At 39.2% G+C, this 26,148-nt stretch overlaps 1 protein-coding gene across 2 annotated transcripts in view; it reads right to left on the bottom strand.

Annotated features, from left to right (window-relative positions):
- The window catches only part of EPB41L4B (erythrocyte membrane protein band 4.1 like 4B), a 167,805-nt gene that overhangs the window by 73,581 nt on the left and 68,076 nt on the right, over positions 1–26,148 (bottom strand). Inside the window, exons 6-16 of one of the 2 annotated variants that reach the window (XM_071553588.1) lie at positions 25,806–25,858; positions 21,437–21,557; positions 20,750–20,837; positions 20,257–20,345; positions 19,950–20,019; positions 19,614–19,783; positions 19,402–19,511; positions 18,131–18,161; positions 17,587–17,620; positions 16,521–16,588; positions 12,107–13,553 (exon numbers count right to left, since the gene is read on the bottom strand). In XM_071553588.1, the coding sequence (XP_071409689.1) occupies positions 13,406–13,553; positions 16,521–16,588; positions 17,587–17,620; positions 18,131–18,161; positions 19,402–19,511; positions 19,614–19,783; positions 19,950–20,019; positions 20,257–20,345; positions 20,750–20,837; positions 21,437–21,557; positions 25,806–25,858 (982 nt within the window). In that variant the 3' untranslated portion in view covers positions 12,107–13,405. Of the gene's footprint in view, positions 1–12,106; positions 13,554–16,520; positions 16,589–17,586; positions 17,621–18,130; positions 18,162–19,401; positions 19,512–19,613; positions 19,784–19,949; positions 20,020–20,256; positions 20,346–20,749; positions 20,838–21,436; positions 21,558–25,805; positions 25,859–26,148 lie in introns of those variants that run through there. The other variant, XM_071553589.1, reaches the window with a different exon arrangement.

The raw sequence follows: 26,148 nt of genomic DNA, 5'->3' as shown, positions 1-26,148 counted from the left end.
TTATTCTATAGTATTGCATTAGACAGTAGTTGCAATAAATCAATTCATTCCAAGAAAAGATGAATTCCCTGCTTATTTGAAAAACATTAAAGAAATTATATCTTCAGTTGCGTGGGTTTCCATTTAGTTTTTATTACTAAGAGCAGCCAAAATCCTGACAATATGGAATACAGACAAACAGAATAATGAATAAATTGTACCTAAGCTACTTGCTACATATGTTCTTTGCAGATTATTTAGTGATTCAAAGCAAAATTAACCAGTCATCTGCAAATAAACACATCTGTATCATTTCCAAAGTTATACTGAAGCATGCAGCTCCATACATTGTTAACAACTTCTTAGTAGCAACTTCTGACAATATGAGGTTTCTGACTGTGTAGTAATTGAATAACACTTTTATGCCAGTTCCTTTTGGAAAGCAGGAAGCGGGGAGGGGAATGTTGTGTATTCATCTTGGCAGGTTCCTGGCATGTAGCAACCACTGCCAATAAAGGCACTTCTGATGCCTTATTTGCTGTAAGGAAACATTACAAATAGGTGCCTGACCCACAGGGGACAGCTTTGGTGAGCTCAGTCTGTCTTTTTAAACTGTACTGTATCTTCACTGTTATAATCAAATCAAGCAAGTGCCTACAGGGGGAAAATGGTACAGGCTAATGAGATTGCACACTAATTGCAGCAGCTTTCCTGTACTCTCCCTTCAAAAGTGCCTTGGTGACGGTGACATTTTTTGACTGAGGAAATGGATGGTTTTGTTCAAATGGTCAAAATACTTATGGGAAACAAGATCAGTTTGGGGCTGAAGCCTCAGTACATCACTGTCTTCAGTCAATGCTTTTTTTCTTTTTTCAAGACATAAAACTCACATGCTTTGGGAGTTTCTTTCATTTCACCCACTGGCAGGCTGGTTTAGCAGATTTTAAACTGGTCTTTTCAAAACAAATCACACCCAATCCTTACATTGTCTTCTCTTACTGCTGCAGACCCAAGGTAACTTCCATGCTAAAATGAGAATGAGCTGAGCAACTGAATGAGCCAACTGAATTGCTCTCTGGCATGAGGACAAATGTGCACCAAATGCTCTAGCTATTTGTTGACTGTCCAGAGAGGAGAGCTCACACCATGTAAAATATAGAATGCAGGGACACCATTACTTCAAAGAAATAAAGACCTATCCCAGCAAAGGTGATGTACAGGTATGCACTGAAATCCCCAAGGACAGGTCACAAGCCCCAAACAGGGTGTCTGCACCCAAGCAGTGCACTCTGATGTGAAATCCCATGTTCAAACTGCTGTCCCATTAAAGCGATGTAGTCACCTGCACTTCTCCAGGACTGACAGCCACTGACATGTTGAGGCAAACTCATCGCAATGGTCAGCCAACTCTTGCACTTCTCATGGATATGAGGTTGGGTTTTCACATCCATACCCTCACTGCTAGACCAATGAGTTACTGAACAATCATAAACAGATCTTGCAGCAGCCCCAGAGCCAGTCAACTAGTAAAGCTGACATTACCCAAAAAAAAAAGTATCATGAGTAGTCCAAATCCCTTTTTTGCATACTCTCTCCTATATATTGTAGGGGCACATTGGACATCTTACTGCAGTTTCTACAGGATGGCATCTTTATTATCACATACCACATATGTTTTTCACTTACTTTTCTGTTCTTCACTGTCTTTAGTCTAGAGACTTTAAGCTCTTCCTCTCAATGTGTCTTTTTGTCATTAACTTTGCTTTCTATTGTTTGCTTCTGTTTGGCTTACCTGAATAGAAAACATGCTCATGCAACCTTCCCAATACATTGAGGTCAATAAATCACTACTTTCAATGAACCAACTTTCTGAACATATTTTAAGCCCTCCTGGTATTCATACTTGTTCCTTAGACATTGAATAATGCTCTCAGACTATGTGCATTACCTTGATAGGTAGCAGTTTTCATCCCTTCTCTTGTACCTGCCCTTTGGCAGTCCTAGTATGTCAATCTCACACCTTTGTTCTACCTTTTAATAATTTATTGGCTGTTATTTACCCAGGTAGTTTTATCAACAAGCTCCAGCTGCCTCCTGTACAAAAACTCCTGTCCTTCAAGAAAATGAGGCAGGGCCCTACAGGCTGTTGTATAAAGGAAAAAAAACCCCATCTCTTTCTGCTCTGTCCCTCACTCTGGCAAAGCACTCCTGAGGATTCAGTTACTGGAGGCTGAACCTTCGAAAAAGCCACTCATGAAACAGTTGGTGTTGCCTTTAGCCTGAAACTCACATAATTCCTTCCTTCTGACCAAAAGAGCAGCACACTGAGGAATAGGGCAAATAATGTGTATTTTCTGATTACCTTTTCCATTTAAAAAAATTATTTACATTACTATTCCTCTGTCCCAACTTTATGCTCTCCGCACTATACCTGAAAAGCTGTTTTCAGTTGACATTCTTAGATTTCATGTACTTCAGTCACCTACCGCCTTAGTAAACCACATCTCTAGTGTACAATTCACACAACCAAGTGCTACAGAAACCTGTGGTTTTGAAAATGACCCTTCACATCTCCCCTCAGAGTCTGAAGAGCTTTGAATTTTTCAGTCGCCATTCAGAGGTCACACATTTCCCACAGCTCTGATACATCTTGCCATCTCTGTCCATCCGGCTGCCCACTGCTCTGCCTCCAACATGCAGTGCTAAGAACTGGACACCCCATTCCAGCTCAGGCCTTCCAAACACATTCCAAAGTAGAAGCATTGCTTCCCATGTTCTACAGGACCTACTCCTCTTTATACACTGGAACATGACATTTGTTTTTCTTCATATAGCCTGGTATTGTTGGCTCATATTTCACTTATGATCCTCAAGAACAGCAGATCCTTTCATGAAATGGTCAGGTTTCCAGCACCACAACCTCAGTTGTGAAGTAGGTCACTCCTACCTAACAACACAAACACACCATCTTTCCGGGCTGTGCTCTAACCCTTCTGATGTGTCAAGATCAATAGCTGTTCAGGACTTTCCTCTCATCCATGACAAGCCCAGTATGAGAGAACTCCCATACTGGTGTAACCTGTGAGTGACAAGCGATTTTCTAAAAAAAATGCCTTTCCGTGCTATCCTCTCAGTTGCCATCCTCATTCTCCCATAGAATGTAACTGTGTAACCCTGCAAAAACAGCTTTCACCTGGCTTCCTTCTGTACCCTGCCGATGTCCCCTTTTCCCTCACTCTTCCTCTAGGCATCTCCCACCTGTTTAAAGTTACATGTGCAGAGCAAACAGTGGGGCTTTCTTCTCTCCCCTCCTTGGGGAGGCTGGGGTGGCAATAGCAGAAAGCAGGCTCAAACTATCGTGCCTCTTGGATGACTCTTCAAGGGTTTCGACCTTCCCTTACTATAGCTGAACAGCAGCTTAAAAAATCCCAGGCTTCTAGATCTGGTTGTGATAAATAACCTTCAACAATTACCACAGCCACCTCTATTTGTTTAGAACATTCCTCCTGCAACAAACCACTGCAATCTTTCCATATTTAAAAATCCTCAAATTCACACAATCATGTTCACAACCCCTCTCGATCCTCCCCCCTCTGTAGTTCAGTACAAGCTTGATGGTGATTTGCACAGGTTTCAGCAGCAAAACTCCACACTGCTGGCGCAGTACTGAATGCACTGGGAGACATATCACCCATCTCCAACACCAAAATGGGCTTTAGATATGTTCCCAAATGGTAGTTGTTGGAAATGATACAGTGTCTGTTAACATGTATGTGTATTAACATGTACATAATGAAAGTAGCTATTCCCTGTCAAACTTCAGTGTGACAGCTGAGGGGATGAGACCTCCACAGCTATGCTAAGCCAAATATTCTTTTTTGGGTTTAGATTCTCCCATTGCTGAGGATGAATGCAGGGGAGGGGAGTGGAAGGGGCTTTGGGCTTATTCCCTGTCCATGCTTCAAAAGAAGTTAAAAAATTCCCAAACAAACCACACTGAATTTTTAGCCAAACTTGCTTTAATCATGTTTAGAACCTCACATACCCACTGTGTTGCTAAAGCATGACAAGTGGCACAGACAAGGAATTTTGCACTCTGAAAATGTCCCTGGGGAGAGGAATGAAATGAGGGGATAGGAAGATGGCAGTATGTGTGAGGATCATTTAACGGCCAGAACTATTGGACTGAAGCAAAAGATTTGGCGCAGTGTTACATGAGAAAGGAACACAGACCATACCAGGAGGACTGCATATAAAGGAGAAGATGAAGTTTCATTTTTGCAGCCAAGGACTGAGTCATAGAGAAGCAATGAGTATTCATAAGTAAGAGAACTGGGATCACTAAAACCAAACCTATATTGTTTTTCTTTCCTGCTCCAAGTAACCAAGATCTCTTTGCTGGTCAGAACCGGTTTCCTAAACAGTGAGAAGTATAAATAAAGCTAACAGCAAAGTTATGCTTCCATGCTCTGCTCTGAAACCAAGACAACACAGCTGGCCCAATTGAATCCTTTAGGGAAGGCATCGAAAACTGTGTTGCAGATTTCTTCCCTTGCTGCTAGGGGTGATCAGCAATCCCCATCCAATCCAAGGGACACCTCAGAAAGCAGAGCAGGTAGCCAGCAGCCTTCTCCCAAACAACTTTGAAAGGAAAGAGAAAACAGTGATGAGGAAAAAATGTCTTATGAAATGAGAATGAAACAATGAAGCAGAGAGGATTTCTTCTGTAGGATATAAAAGTATATGCAGAAGCTTCCTGTACTAAAAGATGCTGAACTAAGTTTTGAAGCAAGAGTAATCTGGAATTTTCCACAGGAATAAAGCCTGCAGCAAAGCATGTTCTAATAAAATATCAAGAAACAAATCTTGACTCAATAAAGCCATTGTCCTCATAGATTTCACCTTACCCACATAAAGATCATTAAAAAATACTGTCTTGCAAAACTGTCATGCACAATATGCCCACTGGGGAACTAAACTTGCCTTTCTTCATTTACAATGGTTTTAATTAACAATAACAATAGCTAATGATATTTGATCACCTGTCAAAAAACATTTCTTTGTCCCAGATGTCCTTGTAGATGAAAAAACTCTGAAAAGCAGACATAAAATTTTCTAAGACAGAAGAGATCCTTCCCCAAGTCAGTGCTGCCTTCCCCTTTCAGACAGTGGCACACAATGTATGCCTGTCCTTAGGAAATAAAAGAACTCAGGGTGGCTAATCCAAGCAAAGTAACTCAGGTTAACATAGGAACAAAACCAAGCAAGGAACTGAGGCCTCAGAGGCAGCCTGTAACTGATTTTGGATTGCTATCCATGCTACAGCTTTTCCCACTTAACCCATTAAATGACTCATGTCCTGTGAGCTAAGCACATCCATGTCTCATCTCTACTGTCTTCAGTATAAGAGTGCTGCCAAAGGATGCAGGGAGAGAAGCAGGCACAGGCCTGAGGCTTAGCTAACAGGAGAGCATGAGAAATCACAGGATGCCACAGAAGAAGCTGCTGGATAGTAAAGATGAAAGTGCAAGCAGCTAACAAATGCTACAGAGTGTGTCCTGAAGAATTGCTGGATTTCACAGGTAGTTATGGAAGGGCTACATAAGAAATGGCCAAACATCACAAAGGGAAATATCAGGGACTCGTGTGAGAACAACCTTGAAAGGCCAACATTGCCCAGAAAACCTTACCAGTAACTCCATGTAAGGTCCAAACTGCCTAGGTGGCCTTGGGAAATTTGAGTATGGACTTAGCAAAACAGGGAGCAATGCAGGGAAAAAGCAGGGGTCACTGAGAGAAGGCAAAGGAAGGAAATAGAATTCATGTGCATCAGGGAATAAAAAGAGAAGGGTGAGATAAGTGACCAGCCACATGTAAGCAGGCTGCTGGTCAGTACGCTTGGCTGGTCAAGCTCCAATCACTACAGCCTAGGACAATTTTCTCAACTGTAGTCCTGTTTTCTGTGAGGGTGTAGACATAGAGGATGGAGCTCTCTGTGCTGACTCACATTTGTGAGCTGCTGTTTGTGTATGCAGGTGCTGGTAAAGGCACTGCTCTTCACCTCTTCTGCTCGGCGTGGCTGCTCTGTGTGCATTTTCATACCTGAAATGCATGCTCAGCATCTCCCCAGGCTGGGCTCCAAAATCAGGAATCACACCAGCCTCACATCTAGCAGATTTGAAAGGTGTCATCACTTTAGCTTAGAGCCAATCCACTGGATTTGGCTGAACAATATACTCCAATCTTATTGAATCTCCCTTCTGTCTCTGTCCTTACAAAGCTGAAATTCCTTGGAAAAAACTTGTTTTAAAGAAATTAATCTAATTGTCTAAATTTCATGCTTCTAAATTACTCAGATTCTGAATACTGCTAATGCTTTACAAAAAAACATGCTGTCTTCTGAATTTTCAGTAATTTTCTGTAACTTTTAAGTCCAGCATAAACAAATCTGACTCCATCGTCATACAAATGACATCAGTTTAGGTTATAGATTTTTGCCCTTTTAACACATTACCAGTAAAGCCAATGAACAGGTAAAGTGTGCAGCAAGCAAAAGCTCTTATGAAGGCAGGACAGCATTTTTCACCTAACTGCTAAGAAGAAAGCAATAGCAGGTAAAAGTAACACAGTATCAATCATTCAGCACAGCAAGGGCTTTCTTAATTACACACTTGCAACCTGCCCTATCTCTATGCCAGGTTCTCACTGAAATACTTGGGCAACTCATCTGAGTTACAGCAAGAAACTGTTTCATCTTAAAAGCCATTTTCACATTTTTTCTTTTCTAAATGCAGAAATTGAGAATGAGAGACACACATTAAATACAACCCTTGAATCTGAAAGGTAACAAAGCCCTCCTGGGCTCAAAATTTTGATACAGAAGCAGCATCCAGTTTTACACTCAACTTCCTTGAAGTTTGCTTCAAATCAGCCTTCCGTGAGCCCCAGGTGCTGAAGACACAGATATTGAAATCTCAAAGCTCCCTTTCCTTTTTCATCCCTTTTCTCCATTCCCAGAGTTTTTAGCAGACTTCATTGCTTTTCATTTTCTAGTTCCTCCCATTGCACATTTCACTATAAAACTCTGCATCTTAAACCCTCTATCTGAGCTTTTTGTTTCCCTGACCCATTTTTTTTTTTCCTGAGCTCTTCCTTCTTGTCTGACTCCTACACTCTTACTGATGAGAAAGACTGAGCTAAGAGTGGTGCTGGCCCTGCTGCCTGTCAGCAAGCCCTGAATATTCCAGGCTTTGGCCTCTGGAGATGAAAAGAAACAGTTACCCTGTCATCTGTTTAGGTAACAAGTTCATTACAACATAATTATGCAATTTAAGGATGTAACAATGTTTTCAATTTCTACTTCTCTAAGGATCACAAAATTACAGAAATCAGTAATGGCAGGTAAACCACTGTGATTATAACTCCACCATAGAATGTTATGGGTTTAGGGAGGGAAAAAGTAACTTATGAATAATTAGTTTCTTATCTGGAGGTCAATTGTATTAGATCAGTATGCTTGCTACTACTGGTGTGGCTACTTCTTCATTTTCTTCATGATTCAGAAAGTAAAGGATGTTTTTCATTCCCTCAGTTAAAAAAAATGTTTGTTATAACCATCAACATAAGACATTGGTAAACCAGGTTTTCCAAACTGTTCCTGCATGAAACATCTGTTCTTGTGTATTGGATTATACATCTTCCTCTTTGATATGATGAGCTCCACATTTTGCTGTTTGATAGTTTAAAGATAAAGGTCATATGAAGAGGAAAGGGAAAAGGAAGAGGAAAAGAAACATCAAGATGAAAATGGAAAAAAACACAACAAAAAAGCACATTACAAACTTAAAAGACAATACATTCAAAAGTGGAAATGTAAACGTGGTGGCAATTTGAAAACACAACCCTATGAGCATTTCCACTGGTTCCCCAGTAGCCTTAGCTCAACATTTGTCTTAATTTTAAATTGGCAGATTCCTCAGTGTGCAGAAGGTATGATGGCACTCATCATGAATGCTTCATCTGCTAGAGACAAACTAGATTTCTTCTGAAGAGATACAGGCAACAGATCGTGGTACATAAGGTGCCACCAAGTCAAAGGAGTATTCCTCAGTCAAGAGAAAGCCTTTATTTCAGAAACACAAAACAAAGAAGTAACACTGGGTCTAGGACATCAGGCTGGTGGAACTTCTCTCCACCAATCTGTGTGCAAAGTCTGCCAAGATTCTAACTGAGAAAAAAACCACACATCATCTTTAGGAAAGTTGGATGGGAAATATTTTTTTTTAAAAAATCCATCTCTTCTTCCTGCTCAAAACATGCAAAGTTAAAAGCAATGTGAAAATTATTACAGACATGCTGTTGTTTTCTGTAGCAATCTAGTAATATCTGCAGGGGACAGTGCACAGGGAGGCTTAACATGTGAACTTTACAATTAAATTCAGATTAACACTCATGAAATCAAGTGAAAAAAAAGTTGTTTTCCTTTAAAATACAGTCATGAAAGAGTCATTAGCAAGTACATGAGAGCAGCATTTAGTCTGCAGAAGCTTTATTACTGGAAATTACTCATATGAAGGCAGGAACTCCAACTGAATCAAGTTTTTATGTGGTTGCTGGTTGGGGTTTTTTGGGGGGGCAGGGTTGTGATGCAGTGGCAACAGAAGCAACAGCACATACACTCAGAAAGGGAGACTGGCCAGTCACTTCAAGGTACAACAGCAGGTGGAAAATGAGGGAAGCCAAATAAGGTCTTCACTATTGCACATTACTTTGTAATGTACTGCAGGAGGCAGACAGAAAAGTGTGGCCCATCTCTTTACATGTTTTTTTCTTATCTAATTTGACTAGGATTGGTTTTGTCCAAAAGATGTATCTGTATATTTGCCCAGTGCCTGCTGATCAAGGAGGACTGATTTTCCTGCAGGCTCTTCGACATTAAAACTTGAGAGCAGCATAAGAGCACTATGTGTTTCCAAGCATTTGCAGTTTGACCGTATTGTAGGACAAAGTATTTATTCTGAAACAGTTCAAAATCTCCATCCTCACATGTAGCACACATTTGGTTAGGGTGCAGGGTGCTGGCTCAAGCTGGCTCTCAAAGAAGTTTCACAGCTAGCAGTCTTAAAAAAAAGAAGCCAGAGTCCTGACGGATCAGTTCCTTTTCAAAGCACAACACACAAAGTCAGAGAGATAATTAAAAAAGTTAAATCAATTTAAAAAACACACATCCTAATTTTTGTCCACTAATGCCAGCTGGTGTCTTTGGCTACCATTAGCAATGCTGCAATGACAGCGTTCCCCCTACAAGTCTCTTTTCCTTGGTTCTTGGCAGAGTAAGAGGAAAACCACTTATCAGCAACAGTCTTCCCAGAGATCTGGTGTGTCAGGTTAGATAGATGTGCAGAGAGACTTCTCTCCTACAAGTTAGGTAGTAGCAGCCTGCCTGCTTGATACACAAACTGAAACGATTGCTCCTCTGAAAACAGATGATTGCAGTGCTGAACTGTCTTCCTCCTCCCCCTCGGAGAACTCCATCTCACCAGCTTTGATGCCTGAGAAGTAGGTGATATACTCAGTTTCATTTTTCCTCTGCCATCTTCACTGCTCTCCAGCTCATTCCTTGCCAGCACCTGAAGTTCCATTTTCAAAATTACTTGCAAGCTCTGACACTCTCTTTTGCAGGCTGAAGAGACATCTGCAACGCTCATCCAGAAGGAATATCAAATGACATTTTACATCGCAAGGCCATAATACATGTTTTGTTCCCATCCACACTGTGAGAAAACAATTCTGGTCAGTTTGCAAATGCTTTCACTGATAAAAGGGTCTGGAAGGATTCCTCAGTTCTTTTCCTTAGGGGTGCAAACCCCTGACTGCCAGCTTTAGAAATGCATTATAAAACCAGATCCTTTTGTTCACTTTGCCTGTGACTCACATCAGCTACAAAGAAATAGCTGAAAAGTTTAAACGAAAATCCCACACTAGAATATACTGAAAGTGACAACACTTTCAGTATTGTATTTCAGTATCACATTTCAGTATTCTGTATTCTCTCTTAGTCATTTGCATGCCAGGGCCTGGCTGGGGTTGAAGAGTGATGTATTTCAGCCTGTTACAGATGTGTTGTCACCAGCTTTTCAAGTCTCCCAACAGTTCCTGGGGGACAGGTTTTTGAATGACAGTCATTATAGAGCAAAAGTAATCTGCTTGCAAATAGAAATACACAGCGTGGAGAGGTAGGCTAAGCTCTCTCCTAGCCTTGTTAGGGAATAACTGGTTTTCAGCTTTATTAAATGCAGGAGGAAGGCGTGCAGAGAGATGATCAGATGATATCCTCAGCCTGGATGTGTCAATTAATTCTCCAGCATGTAGAAGAACACAAGTGATTACGTGCTGGAGTTCAGATGCCTACCCTCACACTTGCCCTCCATCCCCCCAAGCTGATGCAAGGACACTGTTTATTACCTGTAATCAGATTACAGAAATTTCCAAGTGTATTCTGGATTTGTCAAAAGGTGGTTTCAGACTTGCACAATGAACACACTTCAGAACAGGGTGGAGAAAGTTTGCACATGCAATTCAATGGGTACCCCTGAGAACACATTTCATTTGGATTCAGAAGGTGATACCTCCAGGCAATTCACAAGGCGTTTTTTCTTTTTTAAAAAATTCCTTGTGTATTTTAGTACACATTTAAAATGTGTTGACTTAGAATGAGTGTGTAACATGTTCTTTGGTAAAAATTGTGTAGCATTTTCTCAAGAGGAATTCCTAGTTAAAACAGTTCAACATATTGTATAAACACTCACATACCAAGGATATCACATCCCTGTATTGAGTTTGTGTCTAGAAACGACCAGCGGCTTCCTACAGTAGCATGAATTTAAGATGTGGTATTGATTTATATTGACAGAGCTTTCCCAATAATTTAAACAAAACACTTAACAACTGACTTAACCAAACATTGTCCACCTTTCTTCTCTCTCCCCTCTCCACATGTAATCTGGTTTCCAGCTGCAGTGTTTTGTGTTGCTTCAAACACAAAGTTGTAACACTAGCATCACAGGGCCTGTATTACTTGTTAAAACCAGTATGTTGTGAGTGACGAGTGTGCTAATTTTTGGGGAAAAAAACCCAATGTGAATTGAAATTTAAAGCAACTCTTTTATACTACCCTGTTCAGGCAGACACAAACCATATCCATCTTTGTTCAGGTGACATAATCTGCACAGGTCAGAGCAAGGCTGGGGTCAGAGAGGAAACAGGCAGATATGCTCCCCCTTCCCAACCACATCCTAGCTCATTTGCTACAAGAAGCCAACTAAGACTAGAGCAAAGAAGGACAGAGAACTTGATCTCTTCTTACCTAGCTGATCACTCGGTGACTTGGCAGGCACAGATTTCTGCAGACAGCAAGGAGGACGTGAGACAAAAAAGTGAAAGGGGAGTGCAGAGTGTGTGATACCTCTCTCCAGAGAAGCAGAATAACAAGTGCTTCCCTTGAGGTGACATGCATGAAATGCAGAACACACAAGTCCCACAGGTTGTTCTTCACCAATGTGAAGGGCCTTGTGCTCTCTTTTCTTGCAATGTCAGGGAATAGATCCCTTTTTCAGTGCACCTTCAGCAACAAACCAAACTTTGGATGGTAACACATGAGGAGGAGGAATACTAACAACAAACCATACAGAAGCTGATGAAGTTGTATGACAAGAATGAGACTGTATTATGAATTTAGATGTACAAATCATGAAGCACCAATGCTCCACTTTAATTTGAGTATTCAAAAAACCCTCCTTCAGAGCACTTTCAGAGCAGCAGATACACCAGGCTTTTGTTCCACTGGTTCCAACAAAATTTCTCTTTCTTCCTTTCTCAAATAAAATGCTGCTGAAATAGAAGGAGACTAGTCTGGGGAAACCTAAGTCAGCTTCTTTGAATGCACACCCTGGGCTAATTCTGGCATTTTCACATCTCAGTGCACAGTAGCTTTATTGTTTTCCCCTTCTCTACAGACTGAAAACATTGATCGACCACAGCATTAGTGACTCTGGGGCAAAACAGGTACAAGGACATGATATCTACCCATCCCCCTCCAAAATCTTTCAAAAATAAATAATGCAGCATCATCAGAACAACAAGATCAACATTTTTTATTTGTACTTAGCACATACAAGAAAGATCAAAACAAATATTAAAAGATAGAATTTGTAAACAAATATATTTCACAAAAAGTTATAAACTATCAAATTTGCTCTGAAAAGATTGGCTACAGCCATTTATAAATGTGTATTTATCAAAATCAAGTTAAACACTACTTCACTTTAAAAACATCCCAAATGAAGATTCATTCATTCCAACAACTTCAGAGACCACAAATGTAAGGCCTAATTAAAACAAATGCAGGACTGAAGATGGCACTGTGATTTCCAGTTTAAACAAAACAAAACAAAAAATCAGCAAGGGATCAAAATACCCACCAATCCTATTCAAAGTCCTAGGTTTGTAAAATGTACATTGAACTTTGAAATGTCTAACTTTAAAAAAATAGAGCTATTTCACTGGATAATCCTCACATGTAAAGTACTATGTGCTGTGTTTTTGAATCCACTCGGAGAAAAGTACTCAGTAGGTAGTTTTATATGATTGTATAGCTCACTTCCATAATCACATTAAAAATAAGATGACAGCAGCACCCTTTTAGCAAGGATTCATTTTTAACATTCTTGCCTTTATAGCAGCAGGTATGGTTAGGGGAATGCTTTCAATATAATCAGTAAGTAAAAAAAAAAAAAAAAAAAAAAAGAAAAACACATACTCCATGAAATTCATTACAGTGTTCTTTCCCTATACTTGTTTTCAAAATTAGGTAAGCACCTCTATTTTTTCTACAGAACACAAATATTAAAAAGGAATGAAATCCAAACCTGTAATTACCTCATCAGTCTCCCTTTGTTGGTGGCCCATAAGCCATTTTGATTGCCAGTATGAATTCTGTTTTTCTCTCCCTCCATTCTCCTATTTGCATGTCAACTACAATCAAGGTTCTCAAACTTCATCTATTAATCTGACTCAAAAGAAATAAGATAATAAAAATAACTAAGGCACAAATGGCTGATGTTCAACAGCAGGCAGAGGGTCACAGATTTGAAAAATAAGGGAAATCCCCAGAAATATTTCTGGTCTCAGGGCACTGAAAATTCTTACCAGAATTCACAAAAGGTTTTTCAAGATTTTTTTTTTCTTCTTTGACAAAGATATGGAAAACACTTTTCCCAAGAATGTCCGTGAACACTAAACAAGGATGGATGTACATACAAAGACACACACTTTATGCACAATACACTTTAAACGTAGTGCAGACAGACAAAGACCATGGGATGCAATGATCGTCTAAGATGGCAGGTGAAATGAAGATGGCTGTTTTTCAGAGAGTCGTCATGAGTTTATCTTGGTACACCATGCTTTGGACTCCTCCTAAATTCTTCTGGTTCTGTTCCTGGATATACCGTAAATTGCTGTCCTCTCCACTTGGGGGGGGGGTCCAATATGGCCTGTCATCATGATAGGGTGGCCTGTACCATTTGCACAGTTATTGGTTAGTGAGAAATGGAAGTAAACTTTTGAGTGCTAAACAGTAACATGAGCTCATCCAGCAAGCCCTAAGCATGCACATGGAATGACTGGCAGTATCAGCAAAGGAAGGAATGGTAACAGACCCATAGGTCCGATGCAGAACCCACTGAAGCAACTGGGAATCTTTTAGGTGATTTCAAAAGGCTTTCAGTCAGTGCTCAATCATTAAAAACCCTCTCTGTTTTCAGTGTTATAGACAAGCATAGTACATTAACACCCCTGAATCCCAGAGGGATGGTGGGGAGAGAAGAGGAGCCTATAGGAAAACTATGTACAACAAGCAAGTAAAATAAAACATATCATGCAAAAAGTTGAGTCCATGAAAGTATGCCCTTAAGGTCCAAAAAGTTAAGAAAGGCAATCAATCCTATTATGAATGAAAACTGTTCTTTCATCATTATTGCCATTCCTTTGGCACTGGTGCAGCTAATTACACTGAAGCAGCCTGTTTTCTTAAGATGAACACTTCTAGTCTGCAGTTAGTACAGGTATTTCTCTGAGACTGTACTGAAACTTCCAAAACTACTACAAGGAAAATATTATTTTCCTTATTTATTCATTACTTATTGCTGCTTAAAGATATTAACTTCAACCATTTCTACAATGTCTCCTGAATCATTGCAGGGGACCAGGGAATAAATAACAATAATTTTGAACACTATATTGAAAACTACAGTATTTAAGATTGCCCTATTACAAAATTGACACTGCAATTATACAGAAGAAATTCTTTTCTGTGAGCATGGTGAGGCACTGAAACAGGTTGCCCAGAGAAGTTGTGGATGCCCCAATCCTGGAAGTGTTCATGGTGAGGCTGGATGGGGCTTTGGATCACCTGGTCTAGTGAAAGGTGTCCCTGCAATGGCAGGGGGGTGAAACTATATGATCTTTAAAGTCCCGTCCAACCCAAACCATTCTATGATTCTGGGAATTGGTTTTTCATAGTAGCAGAAAGACAGGCAAGTGTTAGACTTTAGCTTTTTTGGAGATATTCTAAAGTTATATAATGACATCTAAACTAAGCTAACTGCAAACAAATAATTTCACTGAAAGAATTTTACTGAGACACAATTCCACGTGCTACTTAACAAATAATTCAGCAACACCTCCACATATGGCACGTATTGCATAGGTCATTTCATTTCAGCTCCTGCCCATTCTAGACTTTCATGCCCAGCAGAAAGAATTTTACGCATCTGTAGCTTGATCTCAAGTTCACAGTCAAATGGATGAATCTTTTCCAAACCAAGCTATTCAAGATGTTAAATGTCTAATTCTTTCTCTTTGAGTCCAAGTTAGAATAATTTGAAGCTTCCACTTTAACTACACATTTAAATGTTGCTACTTGACTGGGACAAAAATTCTGAGCACTTTTTCTACCAAACTTGCATGACTGAGCTTTTAGTACAGTTTTTTTGTTTGGTTTTTTTTCACTTTTACAAGCCATGCTATAAAAAAAGCCATTGCTCGTACTTCACTGACCTTAGTCTTTGCCGAGGCAGTGGAGAGGCTGAAAGAGAAGGTTGGCTACACACACTAAAATACATTATTGTGCTTATTTCACTATCACCCTGCTCCAGAGTGAACTACTTGGTATTAAAATGTCACAGACTAGTGTTGTAAGTGATGAAATCTTCACAAAAATTCAGCAAAACCTCAAAGGATTTATAAAATCATTAAACTGTCTTGGCAACCACTTTTCCGTAATGTGAAATGGTACATTTTAAATAATGCCTAAGAAAATGGACAAGCAAACCCTAAAATCAGGAAGACTCCTGAACCTGAAATATAGGCAAAGTTAATTATCCAACTTCAAGTCTTCTGTTTCTAGCATGAATTTTAGCATCTGCTTTACTGCTGTGTGCTAGGAATTTTGGGATGACAACGCCTATGTCTGCTTCTCTGCCTAGTAAGTATTTCTAATAACATACTTGTCTTTTTTCTGCATTCTCAGACAAAATTGTCTTTTCATTTGTTTTAAGCTTAGCCTCATGTCCAGAGCCTGCCCACAATAAAAACAAGTCTACCTATTCTGGTGTGAAAATATGTTACATGAGTAGGAACAAAGATGAAGGTATTGGTATTTTTCAGTGAAGAACAGTAATTATTTGTCTAAAAACTGAGTCACCTAAAAAGGTTATTTTTTATTAGGCTAAAAGGACAGCTGATTTTTATCACGTGCACATGCACAGGCATATCCACTAGCAGGTGCACGCCTCCACTGAGCATTCCACCAAGCTGGTTGTAATTGGACTGAATTTCCTCCAAAATTTCTTTTCGCTCAACATCTCTCATTACTAGCTACAAGACAAAAAAGTATGCAAGAAGATAGCACAATAGCACATGCAGGAATATTTTTGTGAAATAGTTCTCAAAACCTCAATATTATAATTTCACTAATTATCTGTGAAGTGCTTGATAAATTGATCTGTGACCTTGCTATTTTTCCATATATTTTTTTCCTTGTTATTGTTCCATATATATTTCTGCAAAGGATGAAAACAGTGCTGCACTGCAAGAATCTGTTTACTCATAACTTAACTTTACACTGAGGTTTTTCTTTGTCTCAGGAAATTAAATACAAATAAGTACTGATTAATTTGCAACTAGTTTTGTTGAAGCTACTAAGCATCTTGCTATCCAACATACTCCCTACAGGCAAACAGTGAAGTTGTATTTCAAATTCTGAATTAAAAATCAACCAGGAAAAATATTTTATCAAGGAGATTAGGATATTCCAAAGTAAAGCCTGAACAGAAGTTATTTAATGCTGTCTTTATAGTCCAGACTTCTAACTCTGTTTGCTTTTCACGTGCAGAGAATGGCCCAATACAGTACCAAGGCTCCATACTGATAAAGAGAAAGAAAAAAGTAATCATCTTTTTCACCAAGTCAGGACTGCTTACCTTACATTCACAGGTGTATGTGGATGCCAGTGTGGCTGAGCGGGATGTATATTAGGATGATACTGTGGCTGCAAGTGAAAACATGGAACCTGGTTAATGAAATCATATAAAACCTCCCTATTAACTTTACCTTTTACTTTTCCTGGAGCCATGAATAACATGCTCTTGGTGAGCCCTAGAAACCCTACATTCACCAGGCCTTCTCCTATGTCATCAAGCACTTACATGAAGCCTCTTGGTGATAAGCTTGCTCATTAGGACAACTCATGGGAAAATGGAAAGAAATTTACTTGTCTGTTTGACAGACCACCTGGCACATGTAGTGCTTCTCGTAGAAAGCACATCAAAAAAATGTCAACTTTAATCAAAGGTGGAGAGTAAGAAAGGTTACTGTAATAACAGCAGTCTTCAGAAGGTCATCTATCCTTGCTGACAGAATTTGCCTGTCATATCCTTGAGATCTCGAGAAGAAACTTGAAACAAAATCACTAGTGAGGTCTTTAATAAACAGTGTTAAGACTAAGTTCCTGTGCACATACACAGCTTGGAAGAAAGCACAGCTTTCTTTTTCAGTACCACTGACTGCCAGTAACACAGATGAAAACCAGGTAAGGTTTTCCCTGAAGTGTATATAAAAATCCAAGAAACATTTGACCAGCAAGGAACTCCCTCTCCATATGAGGAACATAATTGGAAATTCAAAATTGTACCCAATCATCCACTGTGAGAGGCTTCTCTAGAAAAAACTTGCTCACAGAGCAGTCTCCTGGGGCCCATCGTATTCACAGTCCTAAAGGTTTTAACCTTCACAAAAAGGAAAGGGAAAGAGGGTGGCAAATGGAGTGTACTCAGCTTGCAGAGCATCCAAGAACATGGGGAAAGACAGAGAGGAGTCCCACCACTTTCCTCTTAACCTGAATGTGATGCTATTTCTGAACTAACTCAGAAAATGTCACTCCAGAGTAAGGAAAGGGGAGCAAAACAGCTGTACGAATTAAAAAGAGCAAAATATATACCACTAAACATGAAAAAGACAACATTTCCTCTACATTTGTTATGCTCTTACCTGGTAGTTATGAAGGTCAGGAGTATTTTTAGCACTAAGGGAGAAGAAAATTAGCTTTTATGTAAACAGTACATCTATGCCATAACTTTTTATAGTTCAGGGGTCTAATCTTCAGGGAAGTATTACAAAAAAGGTAAAATTCATGTTCTTTAGGACATAAATATTTTATTCAAGATACACACCGCAGCAGTTAGTGTGTGAAAGAGGGGTAAAAAATTATTTTCTTCACTTTACATTTAAAAGCAGGAACAAATAATGCTTGTTAAGCTAACGTAATAGCAGCAAGAAAAAAGGAAATACATTTTACTTTAGATTGATCCCAAACATAAAAGTTAAAAGAAACAGATTAAATAATGGAAGCATTTAAGAGTCTCACAGGCAGTCCCCCAAAAGAATCTGGTGCTGCATAATGAGAGATGCCAAAGCAATTCATCCCACACCAGAGAATTTGTTTCTACAAATCCTAATGCAGAGATCATCTTCAGAATCTTTTTAGCCTGACAACAGCAACTGAGAGGTGAAGAGAACTTTGGCAGTCACTTACCACAGTTGTGCTGCTTTCACAGGATTGTTTGCTTAAAAAAAACAAACATAAAACCTTAAGACAAGTGAAATATCAGTCATTTTGCAGCTCTTGTGATTGGGGTGCACTATGGCTTAAGTGAATCCTCATATTTGAACAAAAGTGTTGGAATTGCAAGTGCAGCCCTGTGCTTTCTAGCATTCCTATGCAAGATCCTAAAGTATGAGGCAGACACAAACCTTCCTCTTGTCCTGCAATAATCAAAGCCCTTCAGAGACGAGAGCAGACAAGCATATTCTTCCAAATGTCACAAAAGGACTTTTGGCAGAGTATGTTCTCCACAACCAGAACACTATGTCAGCACCATTGAACCCCTTGGAAATCAGAAGCTACCCCTTCCAGAAATTTTTATTATCTTATAGAAACCACGGTATTCACAAAGATGCTAAAGGCTTGTATCTTATTACAGGGGAAAATGGCAGCCAAAAGAGCTGGGACTCTGAAAAGGCACTGAAAATCGTGAGCAACACAGTCTTGGCTTGTGCTTCAGACAGGCTGGAAAGAACAGTGAAGAAGGTAGCTGAGTAACTGGGATGTATTGTCTCCTTTTCATAACAAACAGCTTATTTTTCAAGAGGACTGAAAAGGTGCTCAGTGATACAGATGAAAATCCAAATTTCTAATGAATGCAGAAACTGGGTAACAAAGTTAGTGAGACACTGCAGAAGTCTCAAAGAGACTGAGCTAGGACAGAGTCCAACCCTTGTGGGCTGCAGCTAGGTACAGGTCTTAATGCCCAAAATATGCATGAAAGACAATAATCTGAAGGGAGTTTTTGCATTAACTTAACAAATATGCTATTGAGCCCTCTGGAGGGAGATGACCTGAGTATGACAGAAGTTCTGACTGGCTGCAATGCACAGAGAACGCAACTGAGGATAAGCTACACTTTCTCTATTCTCCTTCTATCTCACAGACATAAGAACAGAAGCACTGAGATAGCAGGTATGACCTGCAGGTTTGACAGATCCTGTTATTGTAATAATAAAATTTAAAAAATCCATTCTTCCACTTACAAAATCACCCACACTATATAGTTGACTCTCATGTATCACATAACAGCACCTCACAAATCTAATAAATTTGCACTTCCATTAAAGAAAACTCCTTACACATGCTAAGGAAAGAAGCAGGGAGGGAATTCTAGCCTCTGGAAAGCATATGTGCTTGTTATTACCCTTTTTTCCTCCCACTGTCCATGAGAAACAGTGAACACCTGTAAAAACACTTACCCTTAAAAGTTGAATGCCTTCGAGAAGGATATCGTTTGCTGGGCCTTCTTTCAAACGTACTAGTTCTGCGTAACCTTGTCCCATGTGTTGCCTGATATTCTGTTCGCCCACTTAAGATACAGAAACAAACAAAGTAAACTACTGTCTTTTGCTGGGTGCCGTATCTGCTCCTTTTATAAACATAAATATATTGCTATTACTTCTCTAAATACCTGAATCTGAAGCGTGATCCCAGCCTTATGAAGTCGGATCTACTAGATTTACTATTTGCTGGGGCTCGCAATCTGAAGAAAGCATGGTGCTCCACTGCACACTTCCACAAGTGTTTGCACGTTTTGGCACTGTCTAACCGGAAAACAAATGTGTGCTCTTGCTCTCTGCCCTAAATGCAGAAACAGAAGCTTTGGAAGTTGGCATGCATGATATTAGTTGTTGTCCTTAGTAGGAAAAATACAGCCTGGGCCAACAGTGTGCTGTGCCTCCCTTGTGTCTTACCAGCCTGAGCACACACTTTGTTGGATCAGGCCCAAGTAAGGGAAAAAAGTTACCTGTTCATCATCTTCTACAACCACAAGCGTTAGTTTGCTCTTTTTAAAGTCCATTTTTGTGATTTTAGGCCTAAACATAAGAAGTAAAAAGAATAAGATTAAAAGAATATTAAAAGAATTTTATTTCAACAACTATTTCACATTTGAGAGGCACTTCTAACCAGGCCAATCTACCTGCAGATTTCACCTTCAGATTTTAAACCTGGCTGATTCAAACTAAATTACAAAATACAGTCAAGATCTCATTATGTAAAGGAGAAAGATTTCATCATTTTAATAGAAAGGAATAGAACACAAAACAGATTACCAAAAGAATAAGCCTATTTTGTTGGCTCCTTCAAAGATCAATATGCCTGTTGGTGTCAGTCCAAGAGCATATTCACAACCATCTCTTCCCTGCAAGCAAGTAGAGAATAAATAATCAATATGCCATTAGAAGTGTAAATCTTACTACAGTACTATCACCAGATCCATAAGTCTTGAATAAACAATAAGCTTTGCGTGCTTTTTAGCATCACAGAACAGAAGCACATGCACCTGCATGGGGTGCAAACTGCCATGTATCATTCAGCACCAGGATGCTGTGGGGTGCCCTGTGTGGGAGGAGCCCATGTGCTGCCCCAGCTGGCTCTGAGGCACAGGGAGAGGTATCTGCACCAACACTGTAGCCAGGGGAGCCCACACCTCAGCCCACCCGTGTTTAAGAGCAGGCAGCATCTGCCATAACATGAACATCCCTTAAGGACTGACCCATAACAGGGCAGGGATCCCACACTGATAAAATAACACATGGATCTTACCTTGACTACATGCATATCTACACCATACATTTCTAGCCATTTAGCTTTGTTCAAGTAGCACAATTCAGCCTGCGCTGGGCTCTTTCCCCTACGAACACAAAATTTATACTTCATGGTAAAAAAATTATTGTCCACTTTAAATGCTTTAAAATTCATTCCCCTAACACTTTTCTTTGGGTCCTTAATCTTAATGACAATAAATGGCATTTCAAGCTTAGCTTATGTTTTTACCCTCTCCCCTCCAAATGAAAATAAATCAGAGGGGCAAAACCAGAAAAAGGTCTAAAATTGCCAATATGGATGAAAGTTCATCATCGAAACGTGTCATATTTATTAACAAAAGACAGGAAAGTGAGTTTGCTACCACCCTGAACAAAAAACTTTATGTTTGCTTGTGTGAAGGAAGGAGAGAAAGAGGAGATTTATTTCCAACATAAACAGGAAAAACATCTGACTCCTTAAATTATTACAAAACAGCATAAAGAAAAACTAATAAAAACATTAAAACTCACCCCACCAACCTTCCCTAAATTACCACTTGCTCTTCCTAGAGGAGAGAGCTCAAAGCCTTTTTACAAAACTTCTCAACTGACAAACGTAATCACCACTTCATATCTGTTGAAGGGATTTGACCTTGGAAGAGAAGAAAACCTATTGCTAAACCCCACTCCCACACAGGTACTCTACCTGCACTCTTTCCATTTCTGAAAAATGTCAAATTCCATTGCTTCGGTCTGGTTTGGTGCAAACCTGAATTCAGACACGAGCTCTGGTGTGTGCTCAGGGTGTTCACACTCTCCCAGCTCAGCTGAAATCAATCAATTGAGAAGTTAAAAATATAAAGATCTTGGGATGACCAGAAACATTTAATTTCATTATCTCTACAAAGACAAGGATACTCTGAAGTTTCTATATATGTTGTAGAAGAATGCACTTGTACCAATGCTTTAAGTAAACACCCCATCCTCCCATTCCTGGCTCCCGTAAAGTCAAACCAGATTTTACAGCAGAAGTCAGAAAAATGCTTTTGTGGGAGCAGTGTAAGGTTATGGTACAGAATTCTGACATTCAGGATTCTTATAAATGAACCAGCTTAACTGAAGCTGCTTCTGTGGATGTTAAAGCATTTAAAGAAAATAAAGTTTCTATTAAAAACAATCAGCAAGGCACTACTCACATTGCATACTTTTCATTCCAAAACACTTCCCATTTTGTTGAATGCTTTGTTATGTTACTGTTCATGTCAAAACATGACAGGAGTACCTAGTCTCGTGAAACCAGTGATAAAGTTTTGTGTTTTTTCAAGCCACAGTGGTGGTGTAATATTCAGATTAAATAATTTTTAAGAAAAGAGATGCCAAAACATTAACATAATTGAGTTGTCACTTTCTACTTATGCTCTTAGGCCTCAGTATTTTCTTTTCTAGGAGCAGAAGACTTGCCAGCTCCACTGAGCTCAGCAGGAGATGCAAGTGCTGAACATTTCAGTGTCTGATGTCCTTAACTGCCTTGTGTCTGTGACACACGTTGCTCCTGGAGCCTCTCAGCTGTACAAAGAGGCTGCAGCACCACTGCCTTGGGACTGTGTGGCAAATGCCAGTGAAAAATACATTGTTCAGCAGTATCATGTGTCACCTGATATACGATGTGATTCCCAACCAGGCCTTTGTTAGTCATTGTTTCCTAGCTCTTTACTACTATTACTACCAATAGTAGTGGTATTTTAGTAGTAGTAGTAGTTGTATTTTGGTATTACTACCAAAATAAAAACTAAATTAAGACACAGAGGGAAACTAAACCCCCTGAAGAAAACAGTTTCATTGCTTTAGGGCACTTCTACACTTAACACTTTCAAAAATTTAATTCACACTCAGATTTCAAAAATATCTAGCAGGATCCAGTAGTATATAGGAAGTTACATAGCAAATGCAATCTGTTGGCTGATACCACCTACTAGGTAGTTATGAGAACTGGAGCTTTGCTCAAATATTTAGCAGTCCTGAGGATATTAAATAAATTGACTTCATTGAACTTTATTTATGATTACTGCCTCACACACATTTTTTTCCTCTCAAGAGTAATCTTCCATCTTGAGGTACAGCACTTTTATCTATGTGTCTTTAATAAATATCTCAGCTCCATGGCTGTTCTATCAAAGTTGGGAGCCTATTTAACAGAGATATTGCTAAGAATTACTGACAGTCCAGTCTCCAATATATGAAAGGGAGCCACAGCAAAGACATTAACAAAGAGGACTTAAATGAAAAAAAAACTAATCTGAATTTTGATGTGTTAACAACCATGTACAAAAACACAGGAGATTTCTCTACTAGTTAACTGAGGGGGCAGGGAACGAAGGCTGACTGTGCTGTAAATGGGACATGTAAGGATGAGAAGAATCATGAGCTTGAAGGACAAAAGATACACAGAGAAGCTGAGGCAGTAGTATTAAGCAGGAAAAAAGTATCACCCTTGTTTCCCAATAGCTGCACTTACTGTTTATTCACTTCCAGGTGAAGAAACTATGTAATCCTTTTGATCTCTAACAAATAGCTCTTCAGAGTAAGTCTTGCCAGCTGCCTGCACAGGGTAGTCTTGGGCTTCATATTAGGATGCTGTCACTACTGCGGAATTACATTCCTTGAATGGCTCAGCAACACTAGTAGTTTTCAAGAGAAGGGCACAGCAGAGGACTCATCTTTTCATTTGTGGTTTTATGACAAAGTATCATGCTTTGGCATGCCCCTTTTTTGTCTTTTTTTTTTTTTCTTGCAGGGATGGGAGGGACGGACAGAGAGGTAGGGCAGGTGTCACATAACGCGTTTTATACATTATATGTGTTCTTCAACAAATAATCGCATAAACTGGAGGACATTTTTTGAAAGGAAGTTCCCAAGAAAGTTTTTTCAAAACTGCAGAAATACATTTACTTGTAGATATATTATTGGTTCTTTTAAACAAAAGGAAAAAAGTTTGTAGTATCCCACAAAGATGTCTTATGACTAGAACTGAAAACTGGACATCTGAGAAAATGCTTTCCATTTCAGTTGAATTAGCAGTTTCCAAAGTGTACCCTGATTAGACACTAAAGACACTCAGCAGTAACTAGGTAGTTAAAAACTTATTGTAACAGTGACAATTCAAGTTTGATGACAACCATTCTATAGATAATCTCTGAGTGAAGAATACCATTACATATCTACTTCACAAGTTACCCCATACCGCAACCCAATGTTATTTGCTACAGAATTTCTTTCACGGGACTGGCAACAAACCAACATTTTATGCTTGAAAGATGATTTATACAAAAAAACAAGTTTGGAAACTCTTATTTGAAACAAGGAATTACTGTAACAGAACAACTGTATTCTTTTTTTTTAATTACAAAAAAAAAAGTATGGAGTTTAAAGCAGACCTGTGAAAAGGCTTTTCTTTCAGAGGGCTTAGAATATTAATGCCTAAATAGCCATTTATAGCTTTTTCTTCACTCTTAGGAAAGCCACACTAAGGAGCAGGACTGGATTTTACAGAGTAAATGCAACCTGCTGCGGAGGGAATAATTAATGTTCCTTTATACTTTTCTGCTTGATAAGTTTCCCATGTCAATAAAATGTAGCAAAATTTACATCAAAAATACTAATTATCACATATGTCAGCAGAAAGAATTGCAATAATGAAACAATTTTGGAGAAACTTATTGTGATAATGTCAAAATGGTGGAAAACTGAAAGTGAAAAAAAGACAGCAAAAAAGTATCCAAGCATGTTCCCACAGTGTCAAGGAGTGTTAGTTTGGTACCTAGCTGGAGACATCATGAACATGATGAACAGCTATTGCATGACTTTTACACAGTAATCAGAGGTGTCAGTTACTACCCACAATGTGGAGGCATCAACCTATTACTGTTTGCTTGATTCTCCTTGATTAGACCAGGGGTGAGGCTACCAGTGTTTTTATCCATGAAAATGGAAGCAACAAATCACCATGGGCTCCCTATCTCCTCCACCTCAAAAAGACAAATGGAGTTTGCCTGCAGCTGTTCTTTGCACATGTAACAATCACAGCTGAGCCAGACTGGTGCAGCAAAATAACTCACTGCTTTAAGATTTACACCTGTTGCTGTTTGAAACTGAATTCCCAGCTTTGCCTGTCTAGTCAATCTAAAATCACGGCGTTATCTCTACTGCTGTATTAAACTAAGAGACTCTACCTAAACACTCCATATACCAATGGCCCAACCACCAGCAAAACAGAAAAGAATTTTTCATCTCAACTCATGTTGCTGCTGAGATGCTTAGAATGGTCCATCCCACTGTAGTTTCTTTAAAAAAAAAAGTGAATTTGATTTGAGCTTCATTACACGAGTTTCCTTCCCATTTGCAAAACAAACTGCCCAACCTGGAATGAGTATTTGTATTAACATGTTTGTGACAAATAAAAAAATACATTTTCCTACAATAAACTAATGAAACCCAGTGTCCCAGAATTCTATAACAATCTTGTAACCCTTGCCCCTGACACATAAGTAATCTTAGTTTTTACCTTTCTGTGTAATTCTCTCACCTCCAATACCTTCCACCTCCTGCCCTGTAACCATCTCCAGTGTTATACACTGGAGGCTTCCTCTCCCAGGCACTGTCCAGGCAGCAGGAAGCCCAATTTCACAGGGACCCACCTACTACAAAGTGCATGCTGAAGGGCCAGCTGGCTCTTCAGGCTGAAGGGATAGCACTGTGCACACACCACAGCTTCTCCCTCAGTGGGGAACTACTTGGGGTCCTTCTTTCCCGGTTACCCCTTGGTTTCCACAAAATGTTTGTCTAGCCATGTCTCAGACACTCCTTCCCCTTAGCAAGCGTGCTGATGTTGGCTACTATAGTTCAGAACTTATGAATGGAGGCAAATAAAGAAAATATCTCTCTCAAATTCTTCTCCTCAGGAAAAGGAAGGACATTTATATATGATCAGCGAGAAAGCATTAGTAGCAAAGAAAAAAGAAACCAGTAGGTGAGTGTTTTAATATATTAAGACAAACCATTTGCAAAAGATTGCATACCTTGAAGACACAGAGCTGCTAGTTCAACAGCAGTTTCATACGGGCATTTCAGTCTTAAAAACAAAAAAACCCAAACTGTAACAATCATGTCTCTTGTGAATTCCTCTGGCAATAAAGCTAAAAAGTAGCCTTATACAAGAAATAGAAACATTAACTTCCACAAACTATCAATGATATGAAACATCTACAATTAATTTTTACTTGTGTATGATTATTTCCTAAGTTGGTACATTTTAATTACCATTAAATACATGCTATGCTTCATCATAAACCAAGGTTGAACTAATAGATACAACATTAAATTGACTAGAGAACCATTTTTACTTCAACACTATTGCAGAAC

The sequence above is a fragment of the Pithys albifrons genome, chromosome 4, assembly GCF_047495875.1.
Source record: "Pithys albifrons albifrons isolate INPA30051 chromosome 4, PitAlb_v1, whole genome shotgun sequence".
Classification (NCBI taxonomy): domain Eukaryota; kingdom Metazoa; phylum Chordata; class Aves; order Passeriformes; family Thamnophilidae; genus Pithys; species Pithys albifrons.
This window is presented reverse-complemented; position numbering and strand designations above follow the sequence as displayed.